Raw genomic sequence first — 22,809 nt, 5'->3', positions numbered from 1 at the left:
TATGCGTGTTCGTTTGTACGCATGATTGAAGTAAGCAGATAGCTGAACACCTTTTCTGTTTTAGTCCAAACATGTTTTTTTTTTTTTTTTAAGAAATATTCTTTTGATTGACTTCAAATATTAAACAGATTCACCTACTGTGGTATCTGATTGTGAGTGAAGGTTAGAGAAGACTGAAATAAAGACACAGAGGCGTCTTATTGCATGCTTTCATTCTCTCAATGTCTCGCCCCGTACTTGTCTGAGCAGAACCTCTCTGGATTCCTCAGATGTGACTCCCTCTGGAGGCCTCTCTCATATCAGGGGCATTGTATGTCTCTCTGTCTCCATCTCGGCTCACAAACGCACCTCATTCTTCAGCGTGTCAGAGGACAGGCTGCCATCTCCCTGGAGAGGGGCCGCTGAAACGACTCATTCTGCCACCTGCTGTCTTTCGCGCCCCGGGTGCGGGGTGGGTTGGGGGTGTGTCCTCGGATACAGGACAGGGACGGAGGAAAGGATGGAGCAGGGTGTGCCGGGTGGGGTTAATGTGAGCTGGCCAAGGCTTCACTGGACGTGAGCGGTGCATATGACGGATGAGAGGTCGGAGCTGACACACGGGCGTAATTCAGGATAAATGACTAACTGTCACTACCGTTTCTCTTGTTCGGCTCTTTACAGGAAATTGCAGCTGCCTGAAGGGCTATGCCCCTGACCCGGAACACAAACACCTCTGCGTCCGCACCAACTGGGGCCACAATGAGGGGTAAGGGGCCAGCAGGCAGCGACATGCCCTCCTACAGGACACACATGAGCAATGAGCGGCAAAGTATTCCAGTAGGAGAAAAAGAGAGAGGGAGGGAGGGAGGGAGGGAGGGAGAGAGGGAGGGGGAGAGGGGGTGGAGGGAGGGAGAGAGTGAGAGAGATAGTGAGGGAAAGAAGGAGGGGGAGAGAAAGAGATAGAGAGAGAGAGTCGGGTGGTGGAGGGAGAGAGGGAGCGAAGGATGTGGTGAAGCAGAGAGAGAGAGAGAAAGGTAGAGAGAGAGGGGGGAGAGTAAGTGAGAGATAAGGAGAAAAGACAGACCCTAGAAGTGTGAGGAACAGGGTCAGAAGACAATGGTTCATCATGGCACCACAGGCTGAGTGTAGAGTCCCTCCTGGCTGACTGATGTGATGTGTGAATGATCTGGACCAGACCAGAAGCTGCTCCACTCATGAAGGCCGTGCAGGAACATCTACAAATGGAGAAAAATATAGTGTAGTTGTCATTTACTCCACACACTGTTGTTTACACTACACACCGGCAAGGAAATTTAGATACAATGTGTACATGACAATAGATCCTGCAGCTGCCTGACTACAGTGTATAATTAGAGTGTTATATCAGCCGGCGTAGGTGAGCTCCTGTGATTTCTCGCTGATTCATTCTGCTGTGGTCCTACATCTTCTCGTTTTTCTGAGGGCTTTTACATAATTCATTCTTCATGTAATATAAATGTCTGTTCCCTCCTTGGGTCCGTTACAGTCCGTGGCCCTATTCAAACCTGGAGAAGGGGTACGATCTGGTGACGGGAGAGCAGGCCCCAGAGAAGATCTTCAGGTGAGCAGAGTCCACACCTCCCTGTCCAAACCCAGACATCGGTCTCCACTAGAACCACCTCTGACACAGCCATGCACCCCACAAGTCTTAAGGGCCGTTGAGTTCAAATAGGGCATCCTCCCCACACACACACACACAGACGTACACACACTGGTCTCCAAACCCTTCAACCTAGGAAGGGTTAACCGTGGGTCCCAGGAGGTCCACTCCTCAGGGCTCGGGGAAGCACGCTCACCCTTTCAGAACCTTTCTGTGGCAGACTTTGTGAGGGGACATCTGCCTGGTGTGAACTTTGTCCATGACGTCCCGGGCAGATGGGAGAGAGAGCGATGCGGACTGACTGACCACCTGTCCAGCCAGGCAGGGAGCTGACTGCTTTAGGAACTTCACAGCCTGGAGAAAGGGGTTCAAGCAATACCTTCAGAGTTGAAGGAGTAGATCCATAAAACAATTTCATGGAACGCTAATACACTCACAAACCTGCATTGAGGCTCTCAAGCATTGGGAACTTTATGCTTACTGCTAAATAGGCCCAATTGGTTTGTTTGGATTGATTGCACTTCCTGGGCTGCAGCTTGCCACGATCATTACGTTTAGCAATTATAATTCCTTGCCTTGCCAATTAACAGTCCATCACAGTTTAATTAACATAGCACAAGAGCTAAATGTTGCCCAACGTGGTGGATGAGAAAGTGGCCCAGAATGCCACGTTCCCAACTCTGCAGCCAAGGCAGGGAAATGCCAGCCAAAAAGCAGAGTGTTTCAAATTTATTACAGTCCTCCCCTCTCACCTTACTTACGCACTCTGTGCTCGCTCTCTCCTGCCTGATGGCACAGTCATTAAATGCAGCAGCCCTGGAGCTGATTGATAACCGAGAGGGGGAAGCAATCAATGGCCTATCTAGTACCAGCTGATGGGTGAGAAAAGGGACGGAACCACGGGGTCTTATTTATGAGCGGAACTGCGTATTGATCAGTAGGGAGTCACACGTGTGTGTGTGTGTGTGTGTGTGTGTGTGTGTGTGTGTGTGTGTGTGTGTGTGTGTGTGTGTGTGTGTGTGTGTGTGTGTGTGCGTGTGTGTGTGTGTGTGTCCGTATCGGAGGTCAGGGGCCAGTACAGTGAAGGGTAAGGAATTTAGGCAGAACAAGTGGTCAGAATGACATTAAGAATGACACTAGGGTTCTGTCATGTGTACTCTGTCCTGCAGTTTATTTGATGGTGATAATAGAAAAAACATTAGACAAAACGCTTCTTCATATGCTTAATGTCAATTTATTATGGCTATTTAGTTAAAATAAAAGCCAGGAAAAAAACATTTTCACCTCTGAATCGCATGCTACATTTAAGATTCATTTATTTATTAACACTAATCAGTATCACTGTGTACCATTAGTTAGTGAACATTCAGGGTGACTTCTAAAAAGCTAAAGACTGGTTTCTAAAACTTGGAGGGAGGGTATCCACTTAATATTCCTTATTCGTTGGTACGTAGATTAATTTTTAGCGGGCTAATGATCCGTTAACAGGAGACAACATTAAGTGCTCTATCAAGAATGTCACTGTCGCTGAGTAGTTAGCGAAGAACTTGAATGAAAGTAAACACCAGCAATCAGCACTTGATTACTGTATGGCTCTAGACGGGGCGGGCGGCAGATGCTTCGGAGGTGGTTCTTATGAAGCCTGGGTCTTCCACCTGGCACACTGGACTGACTTCCAGGTGGGAGCTCAGTCAGGTTCCAAACTCCGCCGCTCCACATATAGGTCTTGACCATGAACACTTATATAACACCCATGTGTCCAATGGGAGGGAAGTGTCCTTGATTGAGGACACTTCAGGCATGGTTACTGCTGGTCGTGGGCCTTGAACCACCAACCTTATGGGCCCCAGTGTAGGAGTACAGGTACATTTGTGTTAATTTCTCTGCCACCACTTCCCAAATCTAATCTCCCCTGATATCAGCAGTTCTGGTTAAGTCACTGGATCTAACCCCCCCCTACACTGTTTGCACCATCACAACAAGTGCTTTCTCCTGTTGACAAAACCAGACCTGGCTTCTCCTGGGCCAGTCTGGATCCCTGCTAACAAGCAGCTGTCTCATTAAAAAACTGGCGGTCGGTGTGGCTGCCGTCTTTGCTGATGGTGGATGCTGTTGTCATCGTCCACGCAGGTCTTCCTACAGCCTCGGACAAGGCCTCTGGCTCCCGGTCAGCAAGACCTTTGTGGTGCCTCCCGTGGACCTGTCAATCAACCCCATTGCCAGCTGCAAGACTGACGTCCTCGTCACCGAGGACCCAGGGGACGTCCGGTGAGTGTGTCCCGTCCGTCCGGCCCAAATCACCAGGTTTAAATACACGTTTTGTCCTGCATTGACAAAATTATGTTTTCAAAAGATGTGTCTGCATCTTGTTGTTATTTACCTATTATCTGCCTAAATATAAAATATAAGCGCACACAAACACACACTCACAAATAAACACATCCACACATATACACAGACGCCGCATTTTATTTCTGAAACCCTGTCTGAAGTTGCAGTCTATTGACAGATTGAAGCATAAACACTGCTCTGTGAACGCTTGCAGTGAACTTCTCTCTGGGTGCGAAGTGTAGTCGGTAGTGTCTTGATCTCTGCGGCTCCTGAAGGCAAAGCCCCTCTAAGTGTCACCGCCTGTTACGTCTGACGCTAAGTGATAGGTCCCACAGCCTGTGTTGACACGAACACCCTCTGGGAGAGCAGATATTTATTTAGTTTTCCATATGTAACAAGAGACTCTTACAGCGTTGTTCTGCGCATGTATCACGGTGATCGGGCAATAAGAACGTAAGCACTAATATTGTACTTTAATAGTTTATATCTACTGCTTATTGTGAGAATTCTTGATGATATTAGATTGCACACAGTTCATAGTAAAACGCATGTGGGCAAATGATATGCTGGTTTATTTTAAAAATTTGTCGGGTGGTAAATTTGAGCTTAAAGGCCTGTCAGCCAGGAAATTATATACTGAGGAGATGCTAGTACATTAAAGGGAAAATTTTAACTGTTATGAGACATTCATGCATTATACAGTATATGCCAAAAGTAATACACCGCTTAAAGGTTTAGTTTGTTATTTATGCTCATTAGTTCATTTAATTCACTGCTATGCAGGTTCCCTTTGTTGTATTGTATTTAGACCAGTGGTGGGAGTACTCCAACCTTTGTTTTCAGATAGACAAAGACAAATTTAAAAATCTCTAAAGGTTTTAAAGACTGGGTGAAGAGAAGCTTGTAGGAACTGTTTGTTTTAGTACTGCAACAGCAAATCTTCCATCGTTCCCACCTAGTAACAGAAGGTATGGAAGAAAAAATCCTTGTGATCGCTTAGTGCAAACTCATTGGGCTTCCTCCAGTATCGGTAATGATGACCTAGAAAGGTGACGGGACACCAGTGGTCACAGACCTCCGAAGCTTTGAGCCCTCATGCTGAAGGAATGCGGTCCCCAGCTGAGCGGAGACACTCCTGCCTCTGAAAGAACGTGGCGAAGCAGTGCAAACATGGCTAATCTTCCCGCCGCTAGCCCGCTAATGCAGCTGTCAGTAGTGCCCAGGGACGGCGTGTAGGAGGAGCAAACTGGGCCAACCAGGCCATGGAAAACAAACAAACAAACAAACAAACCAACAGCAGGAAAGGGGGTCAGGGGCTCGGGGGAAAGCGTTAGAGTCACAGGACAGGTTCACCAGCCCTTGCTTAGAGAAGCATGAACAATGGCAGCTCGTGCCACTTGTGGGATGAAAATATAGCTTATGTCGCTTATGTCGAACCGCTAATCTGATTGGTGGATAGCACATACAAAGGCAGAAGTGCCCTGGCAAATGGGGAACAGGTTTGTGATTGTAGTACCTTTATTTCAAGCCTCTCTTAAGTGGCCATAACATCCCATCAGCCTTCCTCTAGCCCACCTTAAAGCCATGGTTGGTTTATCACTGGATCCCTGCAGTTTGCTCATTGAAACCCTATTGGTGTTGATGACGCAATTATCTGCTTGCCGCAAAGAGTCCATTCACACCTGCACAAAGCCGGCAGCATTGTGTGGGTAATGTTTTGCATCTGCTCTGAGGCTTTTAACACCATACATGTCCCTCTCTACTTGGTGAGAACCTATGGGAAAAGCCGGTGAATATCACCATTATCGCCTGGGTCCCTACATGGCATCAAGATTCCAGTTTATTCTTTTTCAAAACTGTGTTTGGACCAGGTGGTGAACATCCGAGCTCCTTGGGGGGACAGTGCTCCCTCCTTTTCCCTTCACACTCTGCACATCCGACTTCAAGCACAATTCAGACACCTGCCATCTCCAGATATGATGTGATGACTCATTGTTGGGTGTGATGCTGTTACTGAAGGTGTTGGTGAGGAGAAGAAGTCAGAGCATAAGCCTGTGATCAACAGCTTTGTTAAACGGTGTGGAGATTCAACCAACAGCTCAATGGCCAAGACTAGGGAGATGATGTCTCGATTCTCTATCTTGAAGATCTTCAAGTTCCTGAGTGTGCACCTGGATGTCAGATTGGACGTGTTACGCCAAGGCAGAGTGTGCAGGAACGGACAGTCTTTGTTCTGTAGAGGCTCAGGAACTCTTTATATATCCAGTAGGATTCTACAGTGTTGTACCCAACACTGTCTTTTATTCAGAGGTGTTCAAGGGTAGGAGATGCCAGCAGATTAAAATAACTCGTTATGAAGGTTGGATTAGTCATCAGGACCAACCTGGACTCCCTAGAGAGCAAAGATAGTAGCAATTCAAATTACTGCTGCTAATAACGGCTGTTAACAGCCTTTGCTAGTAACTGCCAGCCATGCTGCAGCAGTGAGAGGAACAAGAGGTGATTCATACCCATTGTGAGTGTTCGAGTGGGGAGAAAACAACTAACCAAGAACAATCGGCAAATAGCATTTCAGACCCCAGAGTTTTAGTTGCATTTAGTATACCATGGCAGTAGAAGGCTAGCTACTTAGCTGTAGCTAATAGTCCTGTGTCACAGACAGCCAGGGAGAGGAAAGAGAGTTCCATAGGCCGTGCCTCCTGAGAATGTACCTGGATAACGGCATCATTTTCTAGCAATCTGCAAGATTGTAGAGAGGAGGGGGAGAGAGAGAGAGAGAGAGAGAGAGAGAGGGAGAGAGAGAACGAAAACAGATGAAGAAAGCAAAGCTGTTGGCTTTTGCAACCCCAGTGGAGTCTGAGGAGAACTCAATAGGTGCCAGCTGTGTGTGATTTTCTAGGCTCCACCTCCACTCCATGCGGCTTCTCTGCAGTCCAAAACAACAGTGCTGAGCGGGTTCCCTCTCATTCAGCACCATGGAGAGCTCTTCACCACCCCCTTGAGGCCTGTTCTCAGTGGGTTTTTTGACAATGGGGTCTCCTTCCACCTTATCCACCAGTCCTTATCTCATCTACCCCGTGTTGGAGATATATATATATATATATATATATATATATATATATATATATATATACACACTTTATTTCTTCGTGTCGCTTTATTTTAACCTGTATGGTGACATTTCAGCTATGAAGACTATTACTACTATAGGCCCTACTGTTTACTGCGGCTTATCACTTAATGAGTCGCAGCTTTGTGTCCTTGTAGAGTCTGTTGTTTACAGTGATGCGATATGCCTCGTATGCACCCGCGACAAAACGAGTTTCCCTCAGGGATCAATAAAGCGCTTGATCTATCTATCCATCTGTCTATTTATCTGTCTGTATGTCTCGGATGCACTCGCGAGATTCACGGAACCCTGTTGCAGAATACGGAGGATTGACGGAGGTAATTTCCCTTTGAAACGTTTCATTCAAAAGGCCGAGCAGCCCTGTGTGTTGTAGAGAGATTTAATGATCGGCTTTATTTAAGGGACTGCTCATCTCCAACACAGCTAATCGCTGTGTGGAGGGTCCACCTTGATTTATATGACATGAGTCAGAACGAAAATGAATGCTCAGCATACAGAGTGATTTAGGATAAATTATGTTTTTTACTTCATAGCGGAACAATTTAATTAGCTTTTCTTTCACTCGCCCATGAATATTTATTTCTTCATTTCACAATTTATTGCATGCCTTTCCTCTCACTCCCCACTTTAATATGCGAGCATTAACACTAATGTTATTTATCACACAAAAAGTTCATGGATCAAACAGGACTCCAACTTTACAGTAGAAGTGCTCTTGCCCCTCTGAGAACTTGTATTGTTAATGATTTATTACGTTTAATTAGTGTTTAACGTCACAGCAGGAAAAAAATAACTTTGAGAACACTAATGATGGAAACATGCATTTCATGAGTAATTAGGAGAGTTTTACAGGAATACTTTCAATCAGTTTAATGTATCTGTTTAATAATTAGCTCGCTGCTGCATGGGAAGTAACTGTCAGATTGCAGCAGTCAATAATTAATGAGGCCCTTTAATTTTGCTAATGACATTCAAAAAGAACACTCATAAGTGAAGGCTGCTTATTGAAGCAGAGAAAAAGACAGATAGATATGCACACACACACACACACACAAATACACCTACATACATACACAAACACCTACATGCACGCACACACACACCTACATACACATGCACACACCATTCTTCCAAAAGGTACAAACATCAAGTAACTTGATATGATCCTAAATCATTAGAGTTATCCTCCAGAACACCAGGCCTTAACTTAAACCAGGCATGGCTAAAAGTCCGTCCACAGAAACGTGCAGGTGAACACAGAAACCAAGGAGACTTTCAGTAGACTAATTTTAGTACAGCAAAAAAACCCCAAACACTGGCTGAACACCTGTTAACCCCATGATTTACAGCATAACACACATACCCACGCAAGAGCAAAGGGCGGGTCCTTCTCGGCACGCCGGTGATGTCCCCAGCCGCTCGGTGACAGCAGCAGTGTGGTAAGAGAATGAAAGTGGTGCCCCGGGGGCAGACGTGGAGCTGGGGAAGCTGGAGAGATTTGGACTTCAAAGCTGTGATGTGTGCCGAGCGGGGCTGTGTGCCGTAGACATCTCCATAAAGACCTTTAATAATCTGCTGTGAGTGACAAGTCAATTGACTAATTAAATATCACTCCGATGATAATATACTCAAGTTAGGGTCTGTTATGGGCTCAGCAATAATAATGTGTGGAGCTATGCCTGCTAAAGTTTGTTAATTTCTACTCCATTTAATAATATCCCTGAAGCCTTTAAGATTGCCAGAAAGCATCCGAATTTTAAAGTCAGTGTGTGTGTGTGTGTGTGTGTGTGTGTGTGTGTGTGGTTTAAAATGAAAGTTGAGTGTGCAGACTAGTCAAGGCTTATTTTAAATCATGTGGTTTTGCACTATTTGTTTAACCAGTAGCAGTGGGAACATGAACAGAAAAATATTTATTCATTTTATTTCCATTAATTTCATCACTCATTTTGGCCAAGTTTTGTCACATTGCTGAAGTCAATAATAAAAAAAAACTAAAAAAGGATTTTTTTTTACATTTTTTAACATTCAATATAAAATGGTCTTTTCAGTCTTACTGATGGTTGTTGTGCATTTTAGGGCAATTGTTTAGGCATCCTTGGCTAAAGTAAGACGTATGTGCAATACTATGTATAGACATATGTAAATATGTAAATATGTATGTTCAATAATATTCATTAGACGTATTAGAGCAGGATCCAGCTGTGAAGAGGTCTGTTTCAAGCATTTTCCGTGCACCCTTGTGATGTGAACACTGGCCTCTTGCAAGGTCTTCTTATTAGCTGTGCCCATTCATTTTGGCTCTGGGTGAAGTATGATGAGGCCTTCTAATCAATATTTCCACTCTGAGCTTGGTAGCCATAGAGGTAATATTCTGACCTTGTGTGAGCTGTGTGACTGGAGATACATGCTGTGCACACACCACTGAACTATTGGCTTGCTGAGGCCTCACACTGCTAGGAACTTTGGGCAAACACTTGTAATCGACCTGTAGGCTATTCACAAAATATTAAGAAATGTCCATCAAAGTAATTACCCATATGAAAAATGTAGCAAATTTGGTTCATGGCAGCAGAGGACTCCAGTCAGTCCAATTTTTCTCTCATGTATTTTTACTCGTGTTCTTGTGGAAAGACATTTCATTTTCATTGAGCAAACTCGTGCTAATCCTTCACACTCTGGTACGTGAGGATTCCTCATCTTCTTCTTGGCAGTTGCGTGCAACCCGAGCAGACAGAGGACGTGTCTTAGTGGTCCCTGGTCCCTGGACTGAGTCCATCGCAGGGCTACGTCCAGACCGGTCCGACCCCACCAAGCTGGCCATGAAGCCCCAGCCAATCGATGGCTCTCCGGGCGTCTCCTGCTGTGTTCAAGGCCTAGTGTTCCATCTACGCGAAGCTGCCAATACGTTGTGGGGGAACCTGACAGCCCTGCGCTTTTGAGGAATCGTCCACTCAGCACACACACGTATGCTAGCGCTCGCGCACGCCCGCGCGCACGGGCAAAGCTACGCAGTACGACAAACCCCCCCCCCCCCCCCCCCTCGCCACCCTCCACCCCCCCCCCCCCCCCCCCCTCAGTGGCACCGTGCAAATCCATACAGCAAATCGTTCAATCATCTGTTTTCCGTACGGAGCTGCTCCGTGTCACATTTCTCCTATAGGGGGAAAAACGCGGCGTGGTCTGACAGACCAGCGTTGGGTGGCCTCGGATTCATTTGTCATGCATGTTGGATATTTCAATTAAAGGCTGCAGGGCTTGGCAGAGGCACGCCGCGGCTAGAATGCGTGATGAAGCCGAGCTCGCTCGTGAAGTAAGGACAGAGCTGCATTCATCAACTTCACAGCAACCCCGACCAATTATAAGTTTGGTAATCACGCTCGGGCACAATGCTCCCCTCCAACAGGGGTGATTTATCTCTCCCAAAAGCAGGGAGCGGAGGTATATACGTAGGCGAGAGAGGGAGGGGAGAGATTAATAATAGCGGATTAATGTCACTGCCTGCGTGCAACTTAATCCTGCAAGGCTGCTTTGTGGTGGTGCGCGACGTTCCGCGCGCACTAATTACGCTCAGACAGGAGGCAGCTGCTAGAGATTAGCACAATTAGACCGCGGTCCGATAAGCCAAGGTTCTGGTGACGCCACCGTACTCTGGATTCATACCCTGATAAGCGTATGTCTGGCTGAGATAATGGATTCCTCTATGTCCGTCTCCTAGAAGCGGAAGGGTGGTGGTGTATGAAAGGCATGGTGAACTCGAACGTGGTCACGACGATCTCCGTTACAGTACTCCTTCGCACCGTTGAATGTGGCTGTATTGTGTTGCGCAAATCCTGTTCATGGAAAGGCTACAATAGCTGTGAAAACAAGCGCATTTGCATTAAGCACCATGACAAATCTGCTCTGCAATTTGGGAGTAATATTTTAGTAAACAGCCCTCTCCAACAACAGCTGTTTTGTGTTTGCTTGCATACTGTTCAGGTTTCTGTTTTTTTTTTTTCATCCCTTTTTTTTGAGTAAAGCCATCTGTGAGAACAGTTTCCTGCTCCTCCTGAGTGCGCAACCTATTCCTCCCCTTCCTCTCCTTGTCCTCCTTCTCTTCCTGTCTTTTCTCTTTGAGTTTGGGAGTCATTCATCAGTGCTTTGTGGGCTCAGCGCGGCTGAAGCCAAAATGGCCGCCTGCTCCCGGAGCATCGGACGCCGGTGGGAGGAGCAAAGGGCCTGAAGGGTGAGAGGAGGGGTGTGTGTGTAGACCCAGGGAGGGTCGAGCCGGGTTGGGGTGTGTGTGTAGACCCAGGGAGGGTCGAGCCGGGTTGGGGTGTGTGTGTAGACCCAGGGAGGGTCGAGCCGGGTTGGGGTGTGTGTGTAGACCCAGGGAGGGTCGAGCCGGGTTGGGGTGTGTGTGTAGACCCAGGGAGGGTCGAGCCGGGTTGGGGTGTGTGTGTAGACCCAGGGAGGGTCGAGCCGGGTTGGGGTGTGTGTGTAGACCCAGGGAGGGTCGAGCCGGGTTGGGGTGTGTGTGTAGACCCAGGGAGGGTCGAGCCGGGTTGGGGTGTGTGTGTAGACCCAGGGAGGGTCGAGCCGGGTTGGGGTGCTTTATACTGGGGGCCACGCGGGAGAGTAATCGGCTTCCTGTGAAGTGCTTACTGGGGATGGTGGGGCATGACAGCTGTGGGAGTGGACATATGACTAATGCCGCTTCCTTCAGTTTAAAGGCAAAAGGGGTCCCGTGGGATGGCACACACACTTGCAGCATATTGAGTGTGTGTGTGTGTGTGTGTGTGTGTGTGTGTGTGTGTGTGTGTGTGTGTAAGCCAGGAGCAAGACCTTCGATTTGGCTGCAAAGTGAGCTGTTACATTAGCAGAAAAGGTATCCTGATCGTCAGGTTTTCTGAAAGCGTGTATTTTAAAGAGAGGTCGCTTTCAGAGGCGACCCCTCCTGGCGCCCGCAGGGCCTGTTGTGCTGAATGGTTGAGCACGGAGTCATAGTTTTAGCTCATCACTAATGCTTCTTCTTGGGCTGGAATGGTTTGACATGTATGTTGTAGTGGCATGGCATTGACAGGCTCAGCTTCTGTTTAATGTCACTTATCGTGGAAGTTTTCATCAAATCAAAAAGCCTTGAAGACACAATCAAGGGTTTCAGAGCAGTGAAGTGGTCGACAAAACGGAGCTACTGAAGTGAGTTCACCTGCACACTGTAGAAGCTGGCTGTCCTCTCACACACACCCCAGCGGTCAGCACTATGGATAATTATATGGTTCATTTATGTCAAAGCTCCGCTCCTTTGATTGTTTGTTTGTTTTTGAAACCCAAGCCAGTATCCCTTGGCCATACCACCACCTCCAGGAACATTTGTATTATTATTATTATTATTATTATTGTTGTTGTTGTATTTATTTTTTATTGTTGTTGTTATTATTGCACAGATCATTTTTTCATGTTAGGACCCACACAGACTTATGTGCTACCACAACTACACAAGCTTCCCTCCACCCACAGCCCCTCCTCTCCACCCACAGCCCCTCCCCTCCACCCACAGCCCCTCCTCTCCACCCACAGCCCTTCCTCTCCACCCACAGCCCTTCCTCTCCACCCACAGCCCCTCCCCTCCACCCACAGCCCCTCCTCTCCACCCACAGCCCCTCCACTCCACCCACAACCCCCCCTCCACCCACAGCCCCTCCCCTCCACCAACAGCCCCTCCCCTCCACCCACAGCCCCTTCTCTCCACCCACAGCCCCTTCTCTCCACCCGCAGCCCCTCCTCTCCACCCGCAGCCCCTCCTCTCCACCCACAGCCCCTCCCCTCCACCCACAGGTTTTAACCTTTTCTAAGGCAATGTGGAATCGGAATGAGAAATCAGCTTTCACGAGTATCAATTGGGACTAGGTTAACACCAGTGATTTGGTGTTATTTGTTAGTTTTGTGATCACTCTTTCCAGGTTGGACTTCAGTACACCTTTTGGACATTGGTCAGTGATATTAAATATAAATACTGGGTACTGGCAATGAAGAAAGGTCATCAGCTAGTGCCACAGTGGGACCGTGAGGGATGATGAGAGCCAGAATCTCCAGTAGCCCCTCCATGACCTATAACCACAACTCATGGGTAAGAGGACAGAGCCACAAACGTGATAGTAAATGCATGTCCACAATGCACAGTGTGGACATGCATTACTGGGACTAAATCCGCTACACTGCATCTTAGATGTGGTTTAGTTTGTGGTTTAATATTGAATTAGTTGAAGTTTTAAATTGCTGGTCAAAGAAAAAATGCCATTGCATAATTTGTGTAGGTTCAAGTAGAAAAGGGGACGTGCGTGTATACATACATGGCATCATATGCCATCAGAGACATCAGACGACTATGGCTGGCTGTTTATTCATCTCTGACTCCAGGCTGTGAAGAGGAAGGCTTCTGTCACAGTACGGCCCAGATTCCTCTCTTCTGGGTCGTGTCTACTTGTGGTTTAGTCCGGTTATGTCCTTACATGCACTTCCATGAGTGTGTGTGTGTGTGTGTGTGTGTGTGTGTGTGTGTGTGTGTGTGTGTGTGTGTGTGTGTGTGTGTGTGTGTGTGTGTCTGTGTGTGTGTGTGTGTGTGTGTGTGTGTCTGTGTCTGTGTGTGTGTGTGTGTGTGTGTGTGTGTGTGTGTGTGTGTGTGTGTGTGTGTGCCAACAGCCCCGTTCATGTCACTTGTCTCTTGTCTTGTTAAGATTGTTTTACACTTCTGTCCCATTATGTGACCCACATGTATATAAACATGTGCTTGTCCTTAGTTGTTGTCAGTTGTTGATCGTATCTATGAATGTTTCACGTCTCCCATCGCTGATGTCACAGGTTTATTGTTTAGTATAAACACGGGATTATCCCTTACAGGGGTGTGATCGCTCTTTTGAGCTACAGCTAGCTGTTTTCATAAAACCCAGCATCTACGGTGTAATCTATGATAACATTGCATACATTAATCAGAATCCAATCTTGTTTTACAAATTCAGTTTGCAAATTGGAGCTTTAAAATGCATGTATCTTTTTATGTGCATCTACGACATCACGGTGAACTATGTTTGCATGTAAGTGGAATCACAAAACACGGTGTGTAAGTTCATATAAAGCAAGTAGTTAGTGCTGTCTATTGATAGGCCATTAACGTGTTCAGAGTGGGCAGCATAATTGCTCTTCTTGTGTTGCAGACAATTTCATTGGGGATACTGTGTATGAAAGGAGCCCTGGATAGAAATCATTCCAAATTATGATGGAGATATAATTGACTTGCTGGCATGCCACCAAAGAAAATACAAAAGGATCGATTGCTGTAATTCCATTTTTCTCCAAGCTACCGTTTCCAAATCCCTTTTCATGGAGCACGCTATCATGAGGGATAACAAATCGCTCCTGTATTCCATTTCATAATGGTATCTAGTGAGCTCAGATATTGGAGTGAATGGATTTTTGTCCATTTTGTATAGTAGGGACCAAAGAAAACTGTGGCGTGTAAAGGCAAGCCTGTATATTGCTGTTCTTGGCTCCTTTCCTCAGATGGACAGACATATGGTGTCTGGTACAAGAGCTTATAGTTTTGCAGTAACTTGATATTTTTCTTCAAAGTGATCCAACTCCTGTTACAGTTAAGCATATGGACGGGCACCGGAGGTCCACTGAAAACCAGATGCAGACAGATAGTTGTGTTCCTCTTCTCCTGTTGAGTTTTTGCAGTACTCCAGAGGAATTGGGCACACTGCTGCTCAGGAAGTTGTCACATTAAAGGTCACACTGGCCATATGTCTCTAGCTTTGCCTGTGTGTGTGCGGGATTGGCACAGGCACACACACACACACACACACACACACACACACACACACCTTGGACCCGCACGAGCCTGCGGACAAGAGAAGGTGCCTACAGGCCGCAGCAGAAAGCCCGTGACCTTTGTACGTTACAGCCCGGCAGCTGTACGCTGCTTGACCCGTACGAGCTCCAACATCGTGTCTTAGAAGCGTTGAGAGTGTGCGGCCGTTCCACAAAGCAGCGCTGTGGGCCATAGAAGAGCGTAGCACGCTTTCTGAAACTCTTAATTGGTAAGTGTATTGCCAATTATCTTTCAAGTACATGTTGACATTCATCTGCAGCGAAAGGTTGGAGAGACTTTGTGTATTGCTTTACTAATCAACCTTAGAAAATGATCTGCCTGGGGGTCTCAAGAGGCAGGAGTCACTAAGAGATGCTTGATCACTGGGACCTGAGTCCCCATGATGCCAATGGGAAGACGTTCACGACATGTACGCCGTGTGTACACTGGCTCGTTCCAAGGATGTAAGTATGGACAGTGCTGTTGCAGTGATTTTCTTCCCTAACAAGAACGCAGCACTTCGCGAGTCCAGAACGTCACGCTAAAAGGTCCTGAAAGCACCGGCAGCCGTTGCCATGGTGCTCCACCATTCTTCCAGCAACATCTGTTCACTGCTGTTCACTAATGCACACTCTGAGTGAATCTACGTGCTTCGGTATATGTGTTTCAGTTTGAAGGATTTTTTTTTTTTTTTGCATTTTACTTATTAATAAATCATAAATCAGCCTCTCTGAAAGTATTTCTGATGCCCACCAGCAGGTTAAAGAGCTTTAACAGAAAGGAGACAAATGTGGAAATTAAGGAGGGCCGTCAGACCTTGGTTTGAGCCTATCGGGAGAATTGTGTTGTGGACTTGTATTAAAGGTACATGATTGGTCAATTTTCTAGATGGATGTCTGTGACGTGGCATCATGGGGGTCTGTCCAGTTAGTGTGTGTTTGTGTGTGTGCTGTGTGCAGGTGTGTGGGCAGTTTATCAAAGGGAAATAGCAATTACACTTTATGATCCCCTCAATTTCACGTTGACAGGACGAAGGACTTTTTCATTGTGATGATACTGAAGAAAATAGATTTTCTTTTGTCATAACCACCATAAGAAATCCATGCTGCATTCCTGCCTGTGTGAACTCTTCTCTGGTTCTGTCCGTTATGCTGTCCAGTGGTATAGGATTCTGTTTTGAATAGGGGTCTTCTCAAACTTTTCCTTATTCCACCCCAGGGAGGTCTTCCTTGCCACTGTCACCTTTAACTTGCTCATTATAGGTCTTGACCTGGATTTTGTTGAAAATGCTTTGAGACAATATATGTTAAATGCACTGAATGTAAATCAAACTGAAGTGAACTGAATTGTGTTGGACATGGGAAGAAACTAGAAGAAAGGACTCCAGCCACACGTGGGCATCTGACACACAGCTTTAGAAAGCTTTACAAAAAGGACCCACGTTAACATTTGCACATTTTCAGAAACACGGCTGATCCTAATAAGAAGCAACTGCAGCAGACTCCGTCCTAGCTGCCATAACACAGCGAAACAGTTGGAGGAATATATATCATGATTAGTGTTGCTCGTTTGGGACACTTGCTTAGCTGGGCATTTTAAGAGTATGCTTGGCCATTAGTCTTTCCTCGACAAGGACAATGAGTCAGAAGTGTCCTGATTCATGGCTGATACCCTTCTTACCCCGAAATAACTTGTAGTGAATTGCCCGCGCTCAGTTTCGCTGGGCTGTTTGTTTATACGCTGGGCTGTTTTGTGGATTCTATTAAATTCAGCCTTTGTTACAGCCACTGAACTGCCACTAATGATTTAGCTTGTTTGTGTTTGAAGTGATATACTCGTTGTATATTCAGAGAACGAACCTTCAAATGACTATCCGAAATCCTCTCAAGGAGTTGCAGATTCTCAGAACTCTGCCTGAAAGTGTCAGAATTAATTGAATCCAGAGGACAGACAGGCATTCTGCAATGAAGAGAGGAAATGAGATGGTGAAAATGGTGGCCACTGATTTGAGAGCAGACTTTGGTTCAAGGACAGATGAGGCAACAAGGGGACAATAAGAAGGACTTCCTGTCTGCCTCTTTTGTGAGTGCCTGCCTGTCATCGGTAAACTACTGAGTATAGATGAACACCAAGAATAGGCCGCTCCACCCCACTGGGTGTGAAGGTTCAAAACAAGGTCTTTATTCGTGTATCTGGTAAATTATTGCCTGCCTGTGTGACTCTATAATTTTACAAATGTAAATGTCCCCTGACACGGCAACTATGAGTGACTGAACAATGGTGGGTTTATTTTCATGTTTAACAAAGAGAGTGATCATTAAACCTCCATCTTTTCCATCCACATATGAAATAAAAAAATGCTCATTGTTCTTGTGTAGAAAAAAAGGAAACTGCTTCTTGTCATGTTTATTGACTGAAGATGTGTGAGAATGTTACAGCTAAATGAATAGGGGAATTAAACACTTTGAGCATAGAGATTTGGAGGACTTCTGTATGCCAACATCAGCCAGCGGTGGTTACTGATGCTACAAATATTGCATTTATATTTGGCAGAACTGGTTAAGACAGTGTGGGATGTTTTATCTCTATGCTGGTGGTTTGTTAAAGGGCAGGTTTCGCTGTGGAACTCCAGAGACATGCCGACTTAGTGCCTCTAGAACAATCACCGTCCATCTGAATCTGGAAGTTCATTCTCTCCCAGCGTGGATCCTTTGCGCGGTTTGAAAATGTTGAGGTCCTCTTTGTTCTCCAGGGCTCATGGTGCACAGGGCCGTGTGTGTGTGTGTGTGTGTGTGTGTGTGTGTGTGTGTGTGTGTGTGTGTGTGTGTGTGTGTGTGTGTGTGTGGAAGTGTGTGGCTAGCTTTGCTGGAGCCAGACGCAGGTACAGAGATGCTGTTGTATGCCTCTTCACCGCTCCAGTTCTATGAAGCTGGGCGTTGACGTTGATGGAGGGGCAATATCCGCCCGTTTAAACTGCTCGCACAGCGAACATCCTCATCCTCGATGAAGCCTTCAGATGGCAAACCGAAAACCTGTGCTTGGTTGGAATGAAAAAGGGGAGCGCGGGATTCCTCAAACACAATAACAGAGGAGAAAAGGTCTGACCTCAAGTAATTAACTGCTAGGCAATCGACTGCCCTTCCCTGGGCTTTTCGTGAAGGAGGACAGACATGAGCAAACGACGAGGAGCAGGTCTAAGTGCATACACACTGTCAGCTCAGTGATGTAGGCCCTGCACCAGGCTTGGTGATCAGAAGGTCAAATTGCAGTAGTAGAGATCTCATTGGCTTGTCAAGGGCAGGCCGTGTTTGTGTTTGTGTGTGTGTGTGTGTGTGTGTTTGTGTGTGTGTGTGTGTGTGTGTGTGTGTGTGTGTGTGTGTGTGTGTGTGTGTGTGTGTGTGTGTGTGTGTGTGTGTGTGTGTGTGTGTTTTCCAAGCTGGGCTGGAGAATGTGGAACATCGTAGAACATCGGTGGCAGGGTTATAATAGTTTACTTCCACTAGCTGGCGTGCTTGAGAACTCCAGACCCAGATCTGAGGAGGTATCGTGTACAGAACTAGCGAGGTGCTCATGTATACTCCTGACCTTTGACCTGTGGCTTCCATGGCCCATCAGAGGGGCTACCAGTCAAACCTGCTCACTCCACAACTATATAAAGAATGTCTGGCAGTGTGATTTGGGCAGTATTGTTTTCAATGCAATTTTTGTGTTATGGAGGCTTTTACCTCCATTTCTACAGGTTCTTTATATTAGAGGGAATATATGGCGGTGGGCTCGAGGCAGTCTCTGCCCTCCGGGCAGCCTGTGGCACAGCCTCAGGATTCTTTAACCCCAGCGACCTGTGCTGAATAATTACAAGTGTCCACCTGCAGCTGAGTGAAAAGTCGTCCATCTTTCATGTGTCTGTGTCACCTTCTGGTCCTCCATAACCTGGTCACCTGTCACATCACATGACCATACGGGTATACGTGTGTGTGTGTGTGTGTGTGTGTGTGTGTGTGTGTGTGTGTGTGTGTGTGTGTGTGCATATGTTTTATGTTTACATCTCCCTGTGATTGTTCTTCTATGAAGTCATTCCCTCCTGGTGTTCTCGTTGATAAACAGGCTTAGTGAAGGGGTAGTGTGTTGGGTTCACTGTGTAGGAAGCATGTGAATAAATCTCATTAAAGACAATAGCTTAGCACTGCTGGGTGCCCTGGCTCCTCCCACTGTGAAGTGAAGGAGACAAATGAAAGAAATTAAATAATGCAATAAATAATGCGTTCATCGTTACGTGTATGTGTGTATGTGTATGTGTTCTTCTTATTTACCTTAATATTAACATAATAAGTGTACATTTAACAAAGTATTTTACAAAGCAATACATTTAATACATTTACATACTCATTTATTTATTTAAATAGATAAATAGATATCTTTTAAACATCCAAGGCCATTGTTGGAAAATGTATGTGAATCTTAATTGGAGTCAGGTTTTCTGTTCATGAGCTAAAGATGGCCTAGAGTCACTGTGAGCCATAGTGTAGGAGTAAATGGAGAAGCAGAAGGAATTCAAGTCAGAATCTGGGTTTCAGTCCCAGTGGAGTTCTGTGGCATGATCTGAAACCGACAGTTTCACACACAGAGGAATATGTGGACCTGCTGCTGAGCTGCTAAAAGCATTCGGTTTAATTCTAGTTCGAGTCAACACTACTTAAATGTGAGGATTGGTTGAATAAATTACCTTCATTGTTTAAAGCATTGGTTCAATATTTATATGGCACTTTCATATAGGTCCCCACTTTAATAAGGATTCCACCCGTATACGGTCCTCAGTCTGACAGGGTCCCCACACTCCAGGTCCCCACCCTTGTAAGGTCCCCACTATGTAGTCCACAACATTGTAGGTTCTCCACCCTCATGGTCCTGACCCCTGTGTGACCCTTGTGTTCCAGTGGATTTATTCTCCTAGTGTCTTTATTTCTCTCATTTTTTTTTCTCTTGCTTAAGTTTTTTTTTACTTATTTGCAGTAAATTGTTGGTAGAAAAAAAAAAGAGTTTGTTGGAAGAGTTACAGTAATACAGTCTGTCACCTTTGATCCCTGGTGGCATTTTGTTTTCCTGACATATAAGGTCACGTTGCAGTACAGCTCTGCTTTAACTCATCCTGATGAATGACTGTGTGACAGCTACTGTAAGTGTGTGTAACTTTACATCTGACGTTATTGCACATTAGGGGACAGTGTACATTTTAATGAGGACCACAGAATGTGCTACACAGATTTTATTGTTAGATTTAATTAATATATCAGAATAATGTCAAGAAGTATATACCAGCAGGATTTGATATGTTTTTATCAGTAGGTCAATTTATTGTTTCACATACAGTCTATTCGTGGTGCTTTAAAAAAATCCAGTTGTTGCTATGGAAAACGAACCACGTCTCTGTGCACAGCTTTCTTACGGATGTCATGAACAGAAATTTTTAATTATCTGCTAAGACCCAGAACTCATGGGTGGGTCCTGAATTTCATTCTTCGCTATTGTAACTTCACACCTTTCATATTAATTGCAGTTTAGTTACTGAAAATGTACAGCAGTTGATGTATAATATGTTGTCATATTCATAAATGAATACTAGTAATTGCTCCTTTATTATCGACTTGTCTTTGCCTGGGGGGGTCTCTGCACTGTTTCTCTCCCCATGAAGGTTGTGAACTCCAGGTGTCTGGTCCTCTGCAGTAATACCCTACCAGTGTTTTTGACAATGAAAGAAGCCTGTGGAGACCAGTTTGTGTGTGTGTGTTTCTGTTTCCCGTAGAGGTCATTATTAAACACTTTTACTTTTTGTACCTAAACTTCTGATTTCCTATGATGGCTAAAATAAGGAGCTGGCACTGCTAAACTGATCCCAGAACAGTGACACAGAGCTGTCCTGTGCTACAGTGATGCAGGCAGTGATTGTGATCACTCTGGAAAAATGGCCCTTCTGTGCTTCGGCCGTCTGCCTTCAGGGACTTTGTTCCTACTTTATCCCTGAGATTTCAGTTTTCTGTAGATGATAGTTAAACAGAGATGACTTCTAAAGGTCAGGGGGCGTTGCAGGAAACACTCCCACATCGGGTGACTGCAAACAGTGCATGAGTGGATGGAGCCCAGGAGGGGTGAGTGGGGGGACGTGCAGAAACCGCATCTGTTCGTGAATCTCCCTCCGAACCCGAGAGTTTGAAGCAGGAAGTGGATGCAGCTGAACAGCGGGCCTGTTCTAATCTGGCCCTGCAATCTGAAGCCGGTTCTGGATTTTGCAAATATTGGCAACATCGTCGTCGTGCCTGACTGCAGAGATTCGGGAGGCTGGGAGACCTGCAAGACCTCAAATGTTGTTGATAAACTTTCCCCACACCACAAAACTTAAAACAAGCCATTTCCTGTGCCATTAACCATCGATCCATCCGTATACCTCTTTAAGAGCAGCATGTGTGGTGAGAATGTTTTTCAAGCATTTTTCAGTGAAATCCAGCAGAATCTTTTCACTTCAACTATGGTGATGATAAAGGGGTAAGACTGAATCATTTCAATGTTTTACCCTCTCATTGAATTACAGAGATGGAGTGTTCCTAACTTCTGTCATGTTCGTGTCCTCTGTAGGCAGCCTTTCATGGCTGAATAAGGTAACCTCTCCAACAGTCGTGCAGGTGATTTTAGACGCTTTTCACCTCCTGCCAAATTACAGAGGCACTCTTTTGAAAAGAGATTGCCTTTTTTCTCTTTGCTGAGGTACCTTGGACCCTGACAGCCAGAGAGGCGATTCTTTCAAAACAGTTTTTGTTGATTCTTCCATCCTTAATAAACACAGAGGGGAACTGGATCCACAGGGCCTTACGAGGCTCTACCCACTCACCCAGAAGACCCGCTACTGAGCCAGGCAGTAAATTAAATATCTGCATACACATCTCCACTCCAAAGGTCTGTTATTTGGAAGATACCTGCCCAGTCTGATCCACGAGAACATAACTCCTGGCATGCAGCTAAAAACCCATTTTATCCTCTGACACTTTCTTAGAAGAAAATAAAGAAGATGCGGAGACTCTGCATAGTCGTTATGTTTTAGCTTTTTATAGATAAAAACGACGAGGCTCAGGTAGAGCCTCTGGGAAGGGACCAGTAGCACTTGGCACAGCTGTTTAGACACCTAAACTAAACTCAACAAAACCAAACTTAAAAACCAGAGAAATTAATCTGTACAGAATGCTACGAAATGTCAAACAGACACAGAGCAAACGTTCTGAGAGAGCGTACTTCCAGCTGCTGGCGATAACAGCCTCCGGACAAACAACCGATGAACTAACACTCAAGACAAGAGAAGAAGAGATAATGTGAGCACAAGGAAGGGTGGAGACCATATGGCAAATAGCACCAATAACAATCACAGAGAAATGAGGAGGAAGCGCAAACCAAGACAGGTGAAGTTTTTCTCCAACACCGTCTTTCTGGACAACAGCCATGACCGCGGATCGGAAATTCAGCGTAACCATGTTAACACAGCCTGTAATATTTCCCAAACAACGTGATTATTGTCGATGCTGTTGCCATCGTTGACGTTTTAATTCCCCACCCACACCAAGCAGGTGGACACAAAGGCGGCAGGCGTTCAGCTGGGATTTTATGTATTTATTTACTTTTATTAGCAGTAAAAGTTAATGGCTCACTAGTGTTGATAGCACGGGTCTTTTCGCAGTCGTGGGTGACAAGTGAGACCAATCAGGACCAACAGTCCAATTAGTCGAGCAGGAGTGGGTCCTTTTACTCTACTGGCCGCACTACCATCTCCACCTCACTTTCACACGCAATGAATCCCCACTACACCCTCTCCACACACAAGAGAAGATCTAAAGGAACAGG

General features: G+C 45.7%; 1 protein-coding gene across 1 annotated transcript in view; it reads left to right on the top strand.

The window, feature by feature from the left end:
* The window catches only part of astn2 (astrotactin 2), a 267,450-nt gene that overhangs the window by 155,014 nt on the left and 89,627 nt on the right, over positions 1-22,809 (top strand). The window contains 3 exon segments of the mRNA XM_077011457.1: positions 661-745; positions 1,505-1,579; positions 3,749-3,886. Coding sequence (XP_076867572.1) covers positions 661-745; positions 1,505-1,579; positions 3,749-3,886 — 298 coding nt within the window.

Source organism: Brachyhypopomus gauderio, chromosome 7 (genome assembly GCF_052324685.1).
Source record: "Brachyhypopomus gauderio isolate BG-103 chromosome 7, BGAUD_0.2, whole genome shotgun sequence".
Taxonomy (NCBI): Eukaryota; Metazoa; Chordata; class Actinopteri; order Gymnotiformes; family Hypopomidae; genus Brachyhypopomus; species Brachyhypopomus gauderio.
The sequence above is the reverse complement of the archived record's forward strand: the minus strand, read 5'-3'. Positions and strand labels throughout refer to the sequence as shown.